We start from the raw sequence: 12,064 nt of genomic DNA, 5'->3' as shown, positions 1-12,064 counted from the left end.
CTATCTGTTTATAAAATTAATATTCTTATTCTGTCAGATTTTTATTAGCTTTCGAAAAATAAAGCGATTTGAAAATTTATTTGTTTATATAATATCTAACAACGAAAGAAGGAAAATAAATAGGAAAGAGAGAGAGAGAGAGAGAAAGAAAGAAAGAAAAAGAGAGAGAAAGAACGTCGAGAAGTTCGTTTCGTCGCGTTAAAAGCACCGAAATTTGTCTTCCTTTTCTTTAACCAACAACACGCGCGATTCTGACAGCATGGGCTTGGGAAAAATGGCCGACGTAAAATTCAATTTCGCGCTTCACGGATTTCACAATTTCCAAATATAGAGAGACAGAGAAAGAGAAAAAGAGGAATGATGCGCGAAGGACGCGCTTAGCTTTTCTTCTTCTTCTCCGATTATCGCGAGGCGCATTATCAACGTCAAAATCCGTCCACGATCGATGCTGGTCGCGTGCGATCGTTGATTAGCCATTTAACAAATAAATAAATAAATAACTAAATAAATAAATAAATACAAGTAAAAATAAAAATAATAAAAAATAAAAGAAAAAATAAACAAGCCTTCATCGAATGAACGAACGAACGCAAACTAAAAAATCCGAAAGCAGCTCCGGTACGCCATCTACACTTTTACTTCTCTTCTTCATAACTAAAAGAATATACTGGAGACGAACAAAAAATTTGCAATTCGATGTTTCTTGTTTAACATTTAACATGTAAAGAGTCAACCCTCTCGGACGATTTCACGCCAAGTGCTAAGAGAATAATATAGAAAAATGTTTACACAAAGAGATTGAGAGAGGGTGGAAGAAGGAGAGAGGAAGAATAAAAAAAGAAAAGGAATACTATCCGAATTTCTTATCATATTTCGCGATATAAAAGTCCAATTGGAGAAATAACAAGTTGTTGTTATTGTTGTTGTTGTTGTTGTTGCTGCTTTTTATTTTATTTTTTTTAAATATTTTTTTTTTCTAAAGCTTTCACAATGAGATTCTTGCATCGCATGCTTAGTGAAAATGTCCGAGCTGGTCGACCAACGATTTTTATTGACGACAAAGTCGAAGTGAACGAAAGAACGAGAGAGAGAGAGAGAGAGAAAGAGAGAGAGAAACGTGAACCAATCGATAGATGGATAGATAGCCAAGTGGTAGAAGAGAGAAAAAGAGACCGCGCGTTAGGATGAGAGAAAGAGAGAAAGAGAGAGAGAGAGAAAGAAAGAATGAAAGCGTGTGCGTGTACGTGCTTGCGATTGGACGAGCGTGTGCGGGAGCGAGGAAAAAGAGCCACTGCCTTAGCGACAGAAGGATCCGTTATAGTAAACAAGGCCTTAGAATGTAACAAACCAGAAACATAATTAGTCTTAAGTAAGTCTGTTGTTGTTAACGAAGATAAACGAGAACAAAGAAAAAAAGAAAAAAAAATAATGAGAGAGAGAGAGAGAGACAGAGACAGAGACAGAGAAGAAGAAAAAAAAGCAAACAAACAAACGAACGAACGAACGAACGAACGAACGAATACACACACAGAAGACGAAGTGAAATGATATTTAGCGAAAACCAAGGAGATCAATGATGTTGACATATTGTAAAATTAATGAATGAAATTAATTAGCCGTTGTATTTTAAGCGCGTAAAACGTAAAGTATACTTATAACTCCCTCGTGCCCATAATTAAGTAGGGATAGTAATGTACGTAGGATTATTGCATGCTTGTCGCGATCGTGAAGAATCGGAATGGAAGGCGAAGAGAAAAAGAATGAATAAATAAATAAATAAATAAAAAAGGGACGGAGAGAAGATTTAAGAGTGGTAAAAAAAACAAAAAGAAAAAAAAAAAGAAAAATAGAAAAAGGGGACGGATGATATAGTAGGTGTAAGAACGACGAGAGACGACACGTCGTGCGTGAATCTTTTTTGATTTTTCACATAATAGAAATTATTAGATGAAGTAACGAACGTGAGGAGTTCGACGTTCAAACGAGATCTCCAAAATGTAAAATCGTTAAATAATTAATTAAGTATCGGTAGCAAGAAAAATAAAATAAAATAAAATAAAGGTAGAAATATTTCGTCGTACGTCTTACGCTACGAGCGCGTAAAGGAAGTAACAAAAACAAAACGAAAAAAAAAAAAGAAAAGGAAAGAAAAAAAAACATTTGTACTAATGAGAGCTATTTAAACATTTGTACACGACGTAAGCGTCGTGCGTGCCGTAGTTAATGGTGTAGCAGCATAGCTAATCGTGTTAACACAATAGTAGATGACAAAAAGAAATGCTGAGAAGTAGTATTGTTCCGCGTTTAAAAAAAAATATCCATCTAGGGATCTCGTTCGATCGTTAGCGTACGATTTGCGAATGCGTGACGAATCGAGTTACGTGAAAAAGTAACAGGTCGGCCTATCGTAGTCGGCCATCTTTCAAGTATCAATTCAATTTAAATTTTCGCGGGAAGAGGAAAGGCGTAATAGGGGAAAGGAAATTAATCGAAAACTAGTCAAATGAATCTTGTAAATCCGATTTAAATTGATGTATATACAGTCAAAACAGTCAGTATGTACAAATAAGTCGTAATTAAGCAGCTTACTCGTGATATCATTGAATTATTCCACAACCTAATCCCTCTTCTTCTCGCGAGTGCTCGCGACAAGGATACACAAACACACGCACAAAATCAATCGCACGAGACATATATATATATACAAATACAGTATATATATACATATATATATATACTGCACATACGCACATATAAATGCCCTCATTTCTGTCAGGAACATCGATACATACATTTGAAATCGATCGCAAAATTTTCACAAATCTTGAATTATTATATGCCTACATAGTCTACCCTGATAATCGATCAAAGACAGTCTTACGAATCTACTCTTCTTCCGTGATATCGCGAGAAGAAACACCCATGAAACGTTTTTAGTAACGAGCATTGTTTAACATAAATCATATATAATAATTTTTATCTCACTTGTATATAGTCATGTATATACGCATATAATATACATATATACATACATACATACATGTAATACATACATACATACATACATATATACATACATGCATACATACATACATACAACGGAAGAAGAGAAAGATTCCTTTTTGTTTTTTATTTTTGAAAGTGAGAGATTAAAAAAAAATGTATACATACATATATACAGTACATATGTATTATGTCGTTTTCCGATATCGATCATTCTTTTATCCTTTATCGTCGTTACACGATGGTTTCGAATAATCGTTGGTAGAAGGATTCAAAAAAAAATAAAAAGAAATGAAAAACAATACAATGAAACTTCATTGTTCGTGGTGCATACCACGACTAATTGCGAGAGTACATAAAATATATATATATTTTATGTATATATATATATATATATATACATAATATGTATATATATATATATATATATATATATATACATATTATGTATATATATATATATATATATATATATATATTATGTATATATATATATATATATATATATATATTATGTAAATATATATATATATATATATTTAAAGTATAAAAGAAAAAAATAAAAGCGTAATGAAAGCAAACAACAGCACGAGTTGGGGGCTCGCTCGTCCGATCGATCGCACTTACATAGACACATATTATACACATTTACGCATGCTATAGCAGCAGCTGCAAGCAAATGACTTAGTCACGTCGCAATTAATCGGATTTATCGATTTGATCGAATCGAGTCTAGGAGAGGCTCAACCTTCCTTTCCCTTTCCCCATTCCCCCTTTACCTTTACAATGTCGATCGGCTTTCTCTCGCACGCGTGCACGTGCACGTGTGCACGTGACTATACTCCCTCCTACCAATCAACCGGGGGAAAGTTTCGTTTTCACCTTCTCCTCTTTACATTCTCTCTCTCTCTCTCTCTCTCTCTGTTTCGATTAAAAAAAAAAAAAAAAAAAGAAAGAAAAAAAATGAAAATTTTCAAATATTCACTTAAAAACTTCATGAATATTTTTCTTTTTTCCTATTTTTAATTCCATACAATTCTAACATATCCGTTTAACAGGATTTTTATCATAGGCCATTGACACATTAAATATCTCACAATTCATTGAAGATTATCCTTTTTCATTTTTAATATCATCGTTCTTAAGTGGACACATGTTAATTACGTTTATTGAACGAACGTATGAGAAAGAACAAAGTATTACAAGGATGAAATATTTCTAGACTTCTTTTTTTTTCTTTCTCCTTTTTTCTTTTTATCCTCCAATCATTTACTAAATGTCTAGCTTATTTTTACTCCTCTTATTACTACTACTTTCGGTATATATATATATATATATATATATATATATATATATATATATATATATACGAGAGTATATACGTAGTTACATAGGTTTGGGAAAATTTGGGTTTCACGGAAACGTCCTCGTTTTCCAAAGTAATCAAGATTATGTAAGAGACGAGAAAGCTCGACGAAAGGCAAGAGATTTGCACGAATCTCGAACGGAATTCAGGGAGAAATTAAGCTCTCCAACCTGCCTTTCATAGGCGACCTCGTGAGCATCAACATTCTAAATATTCAACGTCGTCGCTCGCCTTACCCTTAGAATACCCTTTTCTTTTTGGTTTTCTGTTTTTTCTTTTCTTTTTTTCTGTTTTCTTTAATCTGTCAAAAACTCGTTTCACCTATTTCTGTTTACGTCAATACATTTTTCCTATTATATCCACTTTGCACTCGCTCTTCTTACTTTCACTTTAATCTTCACAAAGGATCTCTCATGTTAAATGAAATCACGTATAACAAGCTAGTATCAATTTTAGAAATTCTATATTCAAGAAAAAGAAAGAGAAGAGAGAGAGAGAGACGTACACACCATTGAATAATTTCTTCATGAATATTTGGATAAATAAATATTAAATCTATTAGGAACGTAAGAAAGAGAAAATAGAATTTTGATTAGAAAACTTATCTCATACATACATACATACATACATACATACATACATACATACATACATAATTTATATACGTGCACGTGCATACGCGAGACAAAGTTAGTTTATTTACTAGATCGTTGAGAAAAACAAATATTTTAATATTTTATTTCTTTGGTATACATATATGCGTACATACATACATACATACATACATACATATATACATTCATACACGTGAAAATGAGAAAAATATTCTCCGTCCTCGAGCAAAGCCAATGATTGGTTGGGATTATCCAAAAAAAAAAAAGTCACGAAGGTGTCATTAAGTCGTCGTCGTCGTTATCGTCGTCATCGTCGTTGTCGTCGTCGTCGTCTTCGTCGTCATCGTCATTTTGGTTTTTTCGTTCGTAAAAACGACGAGAGAAAGTGAGATCGTTTTCTCGTAATAATAATTCGCTCCGACCTCCTCTCCGTCCGGATTTCGCATCGCGTTCGCGACAAATCGTCGTCATTTAAAACGGTTTAAAAAAGGTAGAGATTCCTTAGAATCTTGGCCTTAACCGAACGTAGAGAACACCAGTGTTTAAGAGTAAGTATAGTTAGAGGTATAAAAAAAAGAAATGAAGGAAGAAAAAAGGAAGGAAGGAAGGAAGGAAGGAAGGAAGGAAAGTCATCAAGGAGAGATTCTTCCTTGCCTTCCTTTTCCACCACCTTCATCTCCTCTTTTTTTTCTTCTTTTTCTTCTTCTTCTTATTCTTCTTTATTTCCTTCAGTCGACACAGATTTCCTTGGCGATCTATCCACGAATCAAATGTGGAAAAAGATCGACATTTTACGCTCTCGCGATACGAGCCGTTGGGAGCTAAAAACGAGCTCATCCATTGGTCAACATAAAGAAAGAAAGAAAGAAAGAAAGAAAGAAAGAAAATAGGCGAATGATGATTGACCAATGGGAGTTGAAACGAGCTCAATCCGTTGATCAATATAAAGAAAAAGGCGAGTGACGATTTGTTGAAAATTGGAGAAAATCGAAAAGAGTATTGCGAATAGAAAAGGACATTTCTTTCTTTTTTTTCTTCTTCTTCTTTTCTTTTCGTTTACACATAAAGGAATGAACCGAGAAAAGAAATGTCATCGTTATTCTTATCTACCGAGACAATTTATCCTTTCTTACATTTTTTCTTTCGTTTTTTATTTCTCAATTCTTTTAAAAACCATTTTTAAAAAGAAAGAAAACGAACAACACCGAAAGCAAACTCTTTGACGATTTTCTACCGAAGTTTACGCGTTTGAACACTCTCCACGGCCGTAGTTTATTCCATTAAGGAAATTAATTAAAAGAGAGAGAGAGAGAGAGAGAGAGAGAGAGAGAAAGAGAGATAAAGAGAGATAAAGAGTTTGCTAGATAGAGAAAGAGAAAGAGAGAGAAACACGGGCATGCGTATGACGATAGTTAGAGTGCGTATTATGAAAAAGCTTGAAAGAGAATTTGATTCGTTCGTCGCTTTCTCGTTCTCCTTCTCATTCTCCTCTTACTCCAAAAGTTATTTAATATTTTCTCACAAAAATCGTCATTAACATATCCCCAAATGAAATAAAAAAAATTCCTATTTCCATCCTTAACACTTAACTTTCAAAGCGCATTCGCCTTTTTCAAAAACTACATACGTTCAAATCGCATCGGTTTTTCTTACTACATATATATACATATATATATATATGTAGTGTGTGAATGTTTGTGCGTGTATATATATTTATATATATGTATACACACACATGTACATACATATATACATACATACATACGATCATATGCGATTCCCATTTTTAATCGAACATGCGGAAATTATCGCGATTATCATTGTCTCTCTTTAACGATTAAGAAAGAAAAAAAAAAAAGTATTATTTTGATCGTCGCTTCTCTTCCCTCTGTCCCACCCCTCCGCTCGATTATTATTATCGATACTATAGATTATATACATACATATTCATATTACGACGAGAGCGGAAGAGTTCGTGAATTCTGTATATCGCGAGAGAAACACACGTATGGCACGTAAAAACGCACGTGATGATCGAGAAAAAGAAAGAAAGTGAGAGAGAGAGAGAGAGAGAGAGAATAAGCGTTTGTGTATGTGTATGCGTGTACGTGTATGTGTACGTAGTCTGTCTGTATATTTGTATGAATAAAAATTCGAGAGAACGACAGAAAATGTGCGTAACTGAGCATGATTAAAGAAAAAGAGAGAAAGCTAGAGAATGTATGTGTATTGTGTGTGCGTGTGTGCAAGAGAGAGAGAGAGAGAGAGAGAGAGAGAGAGAGAGAAGAGAGAGAGAGAGAGAGAGAGAGAAACGAAGAATGACCGAGCAAGATAAAAAAAAACATTAGTCCTGTTTCTGAGTGCTGAGAATGTTCATTTGTAATTGTTTAAAAAACTAATGAAAAATGTACTGTAAAACTATAAGTACTATAGGCACTAAAAATATATTATTTGTTGACATGAAAAAAAAAAAGAATAAAGAAAAAAACCATCGTCGTGTAAGTTTAGTTGGAGCGCATCACGAAAGGATGAGAGAGAGAGAGAGAGAGAGAGAGAGAGAGAGAGAGAGAGAGAGAGAGAGAGAGAGAGAGATATGTAGTAGGATCGTGTAAAGCGTCCTAATACACGTTCACGATCAAAAATTGATTACTCCCTAATGAATTGAAATATTATATAATCAACCTAATTTCGATTACCAATACGATGTACCTTTTGATCATTTCTCTGACAATATTGTTAATAATATCTTTCATAAACTTATACACATACACATATACACGTAAGCTAATCTATATAATTTATATCACACAGATAAATTTGAGTTTATTTAAAAAAGAAAAAGAACAAAGAGAAAAAAAAGAAACAAAGAAAAAAGAAAAAATTAAACTCACTTAAGAATGTTCATAACTTTTGATCACAGAAGTGTAAACTGTAACGCAAAGCTCGTATTATCATTGGAAGACATGAATGGTGTCGTGCGAAAACAAATCTTTTAAATTGCAAGTTTAACGATGATGTTAGGAAGGAGAGAATTACGTTTTATTGACACCATCGATCACATAAAAAGAGGAATGCACAGTTTTCGCACAACACCATAACCGTCCACCTTTCTCTCTTTCGAAATAGCGACAAGTCAAGAGAAAAAGAGAGAGAGAGAGAGAGAGAGAGAGAGATTGAGAAATTGAATGAGCGAGTGAGAGAGTGAGAATGAGAGAGAGAACGTCAATTAATAGCTATCAAGACGATTTAAATGAACATGATGCGGAACAACGAATCATTTCGTATGTTCCAAAATCGCGGTATATAATATAGAGTAAATCTATGATCGACTTTTTGTAGCAAAAGAAAAAAAAAGAAAGAGAAAGAGAAAGTTTATTCACGTTGAACGATCACTCATACCGGAGATCTTGGATCGATGATCAAATTCAAAATCGCGAGTTGTTTTGTCAAGTTAAAAAAACAAAAATTTCTTCCTCTTTTTTATTTCACTTGGAATTTAAAAAGATATATATATATATATATCATGGTAGTATCAAGTTTGTACATTCTGTTTTAATAACTTTTTTGTAGATAAAAAATACACAAAAAAAAATAAATAAAAAAGATGAAGGAATAATAGACAAAAAGTAAAAAATAATTAATAAAGCAGAATGTACACATGAAGAGAATTTGAAATATCGATCGAGTTTTAAACACTAACTAAAACCAATTTACCGACAGTTCGATTATGATCTATAATTTATGATCTATAATCAACGACTACTCTTAATCGTATTACTTTTCGATTCGATTAAAACATCGCCATATTTGTCTGGAAGCTGAAAACATAGTAAACAAAAACAAGGAAAAGGTAAGTGAATGGTTCATTTGTAATGTTAACATAATAGACTAGTTACATGAAAATTCTTTTTATAGCATAAAATTGACTCTGTACAATGAATAATCATTATATACATATATACACACCCACATGTGTATGTGTGTGTGTGTACGTATAAAATAGAATACATATAATGATACAAATGTGAAATACACATTACGCATAAAAAAAAAGAATCTCTTAAAAACCATTGATGAGAATCATGAGAAGCTTAATATGTAATCGATATGAACATTTTTAATGGCGTATCAATAACATAAAGATCATCGTAATATACATATAATATATATATATATAATATATATGTATATGTATATGTATATGTATATACACATATATATATATATTTTTTTTTAACGATAATCTCGTATATATATCATACACATGTGTATGTATATCGAGATAACAAATATATATCTTGTCTTTGATTAAGCGAATATCATCTTATTAATACTTAATCTCTTTTAATATAATAGTTTTATTCTATTTTGTACCTTATCGCGTGACTTCTCTCTCAGGGTGTGTAAAATCAATACGAACGTTTCTTAAACGACTAACCTCATAATAGTAATTAAATTAGCGACGTGATTGATGAAAACTGTCTTTTTAAAGAACGATCTTAATGACGAGGATATGTCCATGAAGTAAAAGAAAAAAAAAATAGAAAGAAAAAGAGAGAGAGAAAGAGAGAGAGAGAGAGAGAAAGAAAGAAAGGAAATTAAAGATGTTAACTTCGCAAAATATGAAAAATGATGCATTTTTCACATTGGTCGATGATAGTTAAGGTAAAAAAAGAAAAAAAAGAAAGAAAGAAAGAATAAACGATTTCTTCTTCAGAAACGTCATTTCGATCGGTATTGTGCTCGTTACTGTTGTGCGGTATTAGCATCATTAGCGTCCATTTTTCTGTCTTCATCTTTTAACAATGGTCGATTGTTTTTTTCTTCGTCTTCCTTGACTTTTGGATTGGACGGCAAAAGTGCATTTAAAAGACCTTTAAAATGAAATAACATGTGATGAAGAAATAACGTAGTCGGAATTGAAAATATCGAGTCAAATAAAAATGTCCTGATTTTATGATAAATATGAAAGATTTACAAGAAATTTAAAGAGAACATTCACTCACCAACTGATTCGCCTTTGAAGGACGATCCTGTGTAAACGAAAAAAAAAAGAAGGAAAAAAATGAAATTAGTTCTTTTTTTTTTATCCTCTTCTTTCATTCTTCTCAGTCGGTAAAGAAGATATCAGAAGAAAAGTTCGCAAATTGATATCCGATATCATAGAGAAAAACCAGAGATGAGTTCATTGACCTTTAGCACACTCACCGTTTCCACGATACTTATTAAGCTGTTGATAAACCTGCTTCATTCGCTCGAAGTTGATCCGCGAACTCTTGCTATGATTCACCATTGGTAACGAATATTCCTTGCCGATTATGCACTTTGCTGCTCTTTGTATACTAACTGGAGCGTTCCACGGTTCATGAATATATCTTGTGGGAAAATTTTTCAATACTGGAAGGTAACGTCTGAGATGTATCGTTGATTGATGATCGAAGATTTCGTGTAACAAAGAGAATATCGTAAAAAAAAAGATTATGTGAGTATAGAAAAGAAAAGATTTTTTTCATATGAAAATTTCGAATAATTAATATCGTTTGGAAATATGATTATTATTAAATATCGATAAAGTATATAATTAATATTTTTCCAATTTTCAGATCATAGTACAATTTTTAAATTGAAATATTCTTCTTGTTAAGTTTCTTTTTCTTTTTTACTAGTAAGCTATTATAAGAAAAATATTAAATTTATCGTCGATTCATCTACGTCTACTTTTTCTTTTGCCTCGACATAAATCTGAAACAGTCCCTTAGGAAATGATCGCTTACCGAATGTAATCGCCGTTTGGATCGGCTTTTCTACCGAATCGTATAGGGCAGTAGCAATGAAAGAACTGCTGGAAAAAAGAGCTGCACGACAACCACATCCACATACCGGCATTCACTGACCAGTCGGCATCTAATAGAAGTTCATCGAAGACCTTCGAAAGAAAAAACTTACGTATATCTTCTCAAAAAAAAAAAAAAAAAAAAAAAAAAAATAGAGAGAAAGAGAAAAGAAATACAAAAAAAACAAAACAGAAGAAATCTTTTGTGAAAGTTCGTAATTTTTTCGAACTTATTTTTTGTATAAACTGAGAAAGATAAGATAAAAAAAATAAATTAATTAATTTAAAAAAAAAAAAGGAAAAATTAAAAAATAAATAAACATCTTTCTCGCGCCTAGACGTTCCTCGATTTCAAAGCATATCAAAGCGAACGTTCATATTCTCGTTCTTATCAAGATTTAAGCGGTCACCTATGCGAAATGTTAACGAGTCCTTTAGACACGCATTGTATACAACGGGAAAAGGATGTTATCAGCGAAACGTGTCAGAATGTTAGCGCATATTTTATTACGAGCTCAATAATGGAAAATGCCAATGCAGCGATATTTTACCTTCATTCCCTCCTCCCAGGATATCCAAAGGTCACCTCTGGTCAAAAAGCAAGCAACTGCGTGTCTCGCCAAGTGATGTATCCAACCTTCTTCTCTGAGCTGAGTCATAATCGCATCGATCCATGGAAAACCCGTTTGGCCCTAATTAAAAACATATAAAAAAAAAAAAAAGAAAGAAAGAAAAAAAGAAAGAGAGAAGAAAAAAAGAGAGAAAGAAAGAAAAGAAAATTATGTCAACGCTGAGAGAAAAAAAGTTGTATGATAAATGAAAAATATTATCTATCACCCGATTTATATTGAGTATTACTTCTTTACCAACGAGTGTTGGTAAATAAAGAAAACAGATCGTTAATATTGTTACTTACAAAAAAAAAAAAAAAAAAAAAAAAAAAAAGAAAAAAAAACCGAAAAAGAAAATCACTCACGTTCGCCCATTTTGCCAACGCTTCGACATTCCTATCCCATGGTATTTGGACGCAAATCGGATTGCCTTGCATCCGATCAAAATTAGGATTCTTCGTGGCGGCACAATAAAAGAATTCACGCCAGAGAAGTTGACCGTGCAACGAAAGTGGTGGTACTGCTTTTTTTATCTGCGATCATAAAAGAAAAAAAAAAAAAAAAAAAAAAAAATCGTGACATACAATTTTAATAATAATACAATTCGAAATTAACGTTACTTTTGATAATTTTATTA

The 12,064-nt window shown here is 32.5% G+C and overlaps 1 protein-coding gene across 1 annotated transcript; it reads right to left on the bottom strand.

Annotated features, from left to right (window-relative positions):
- Window positions 1–3,932: 3,932 nt before the first annotated feature.
- On the bottom strand, window positions 3,933–11,935 carry LOC124425259 (cryptochrome-1-like). The gene is made up of 6 exons (XM_046965423.1): window positions 11,793–11,935; window positions 11,368–11,498; window positions 10,758–10,909; window positions 10,192–10,394; window positions 9,990–10,016; window positions 3,933–9,857 (listed from the first exon to the last, which is right to left on the bottom strand). The coding sequence occupies exons 1-6, from the start codon at window positions 11,800–11,802 to the stop codon at window positions 9,730–9,732; spliced, it is 651 nt and encodes a 216-aa protein (XP_046821379.1). The 5' UTR covers window positions 11,803–11,935; the 3' UTR covers window positions 3,933–9,729.
- Window positions 11,936–12,064: the final 129 nt, after the last annotated feature.

The sequence above is a fragment of the Vespa crabro genome, chromosome 6, assembly GCF_910589235.1.
Source record: "Vespa crabro chromosome 6, iyVesCrab1.2, whole genome shotgun sequence".
In the NCBI taxonomy this organism is placed as follows: domain Eukaryota; kingdom Metazoa; phylum Arthropoda; class Insecta; order Hymenoptera; family Vespidae; genus Vespa; species Vespa crabro.
Note: the sequence above shows the minus strand (reverse complement) of the source record. Positions and strands in the feature narration are given on the sequence as shown.

Bases quoted from the DNA above. Each gene is read 5' to 3' on its own strand.
- LOC124425259 (XM_046965423.1), bottom strand. The intron at 10,910-11,367 runs GTAAAATATCGC...TTTCTTTCGAAG, and splicing joins CCTGGGAGGAGGGAATGAAG to GTCTTCGATGAACTTCTATT. The intron at 9,858-9,989 runs GTGAGTGAATGT...TTCATTTTAAAG, and splicing joins CTTCAAAGGCGAATCAGTTG to GTCTTTTAAATGCACTTTTG.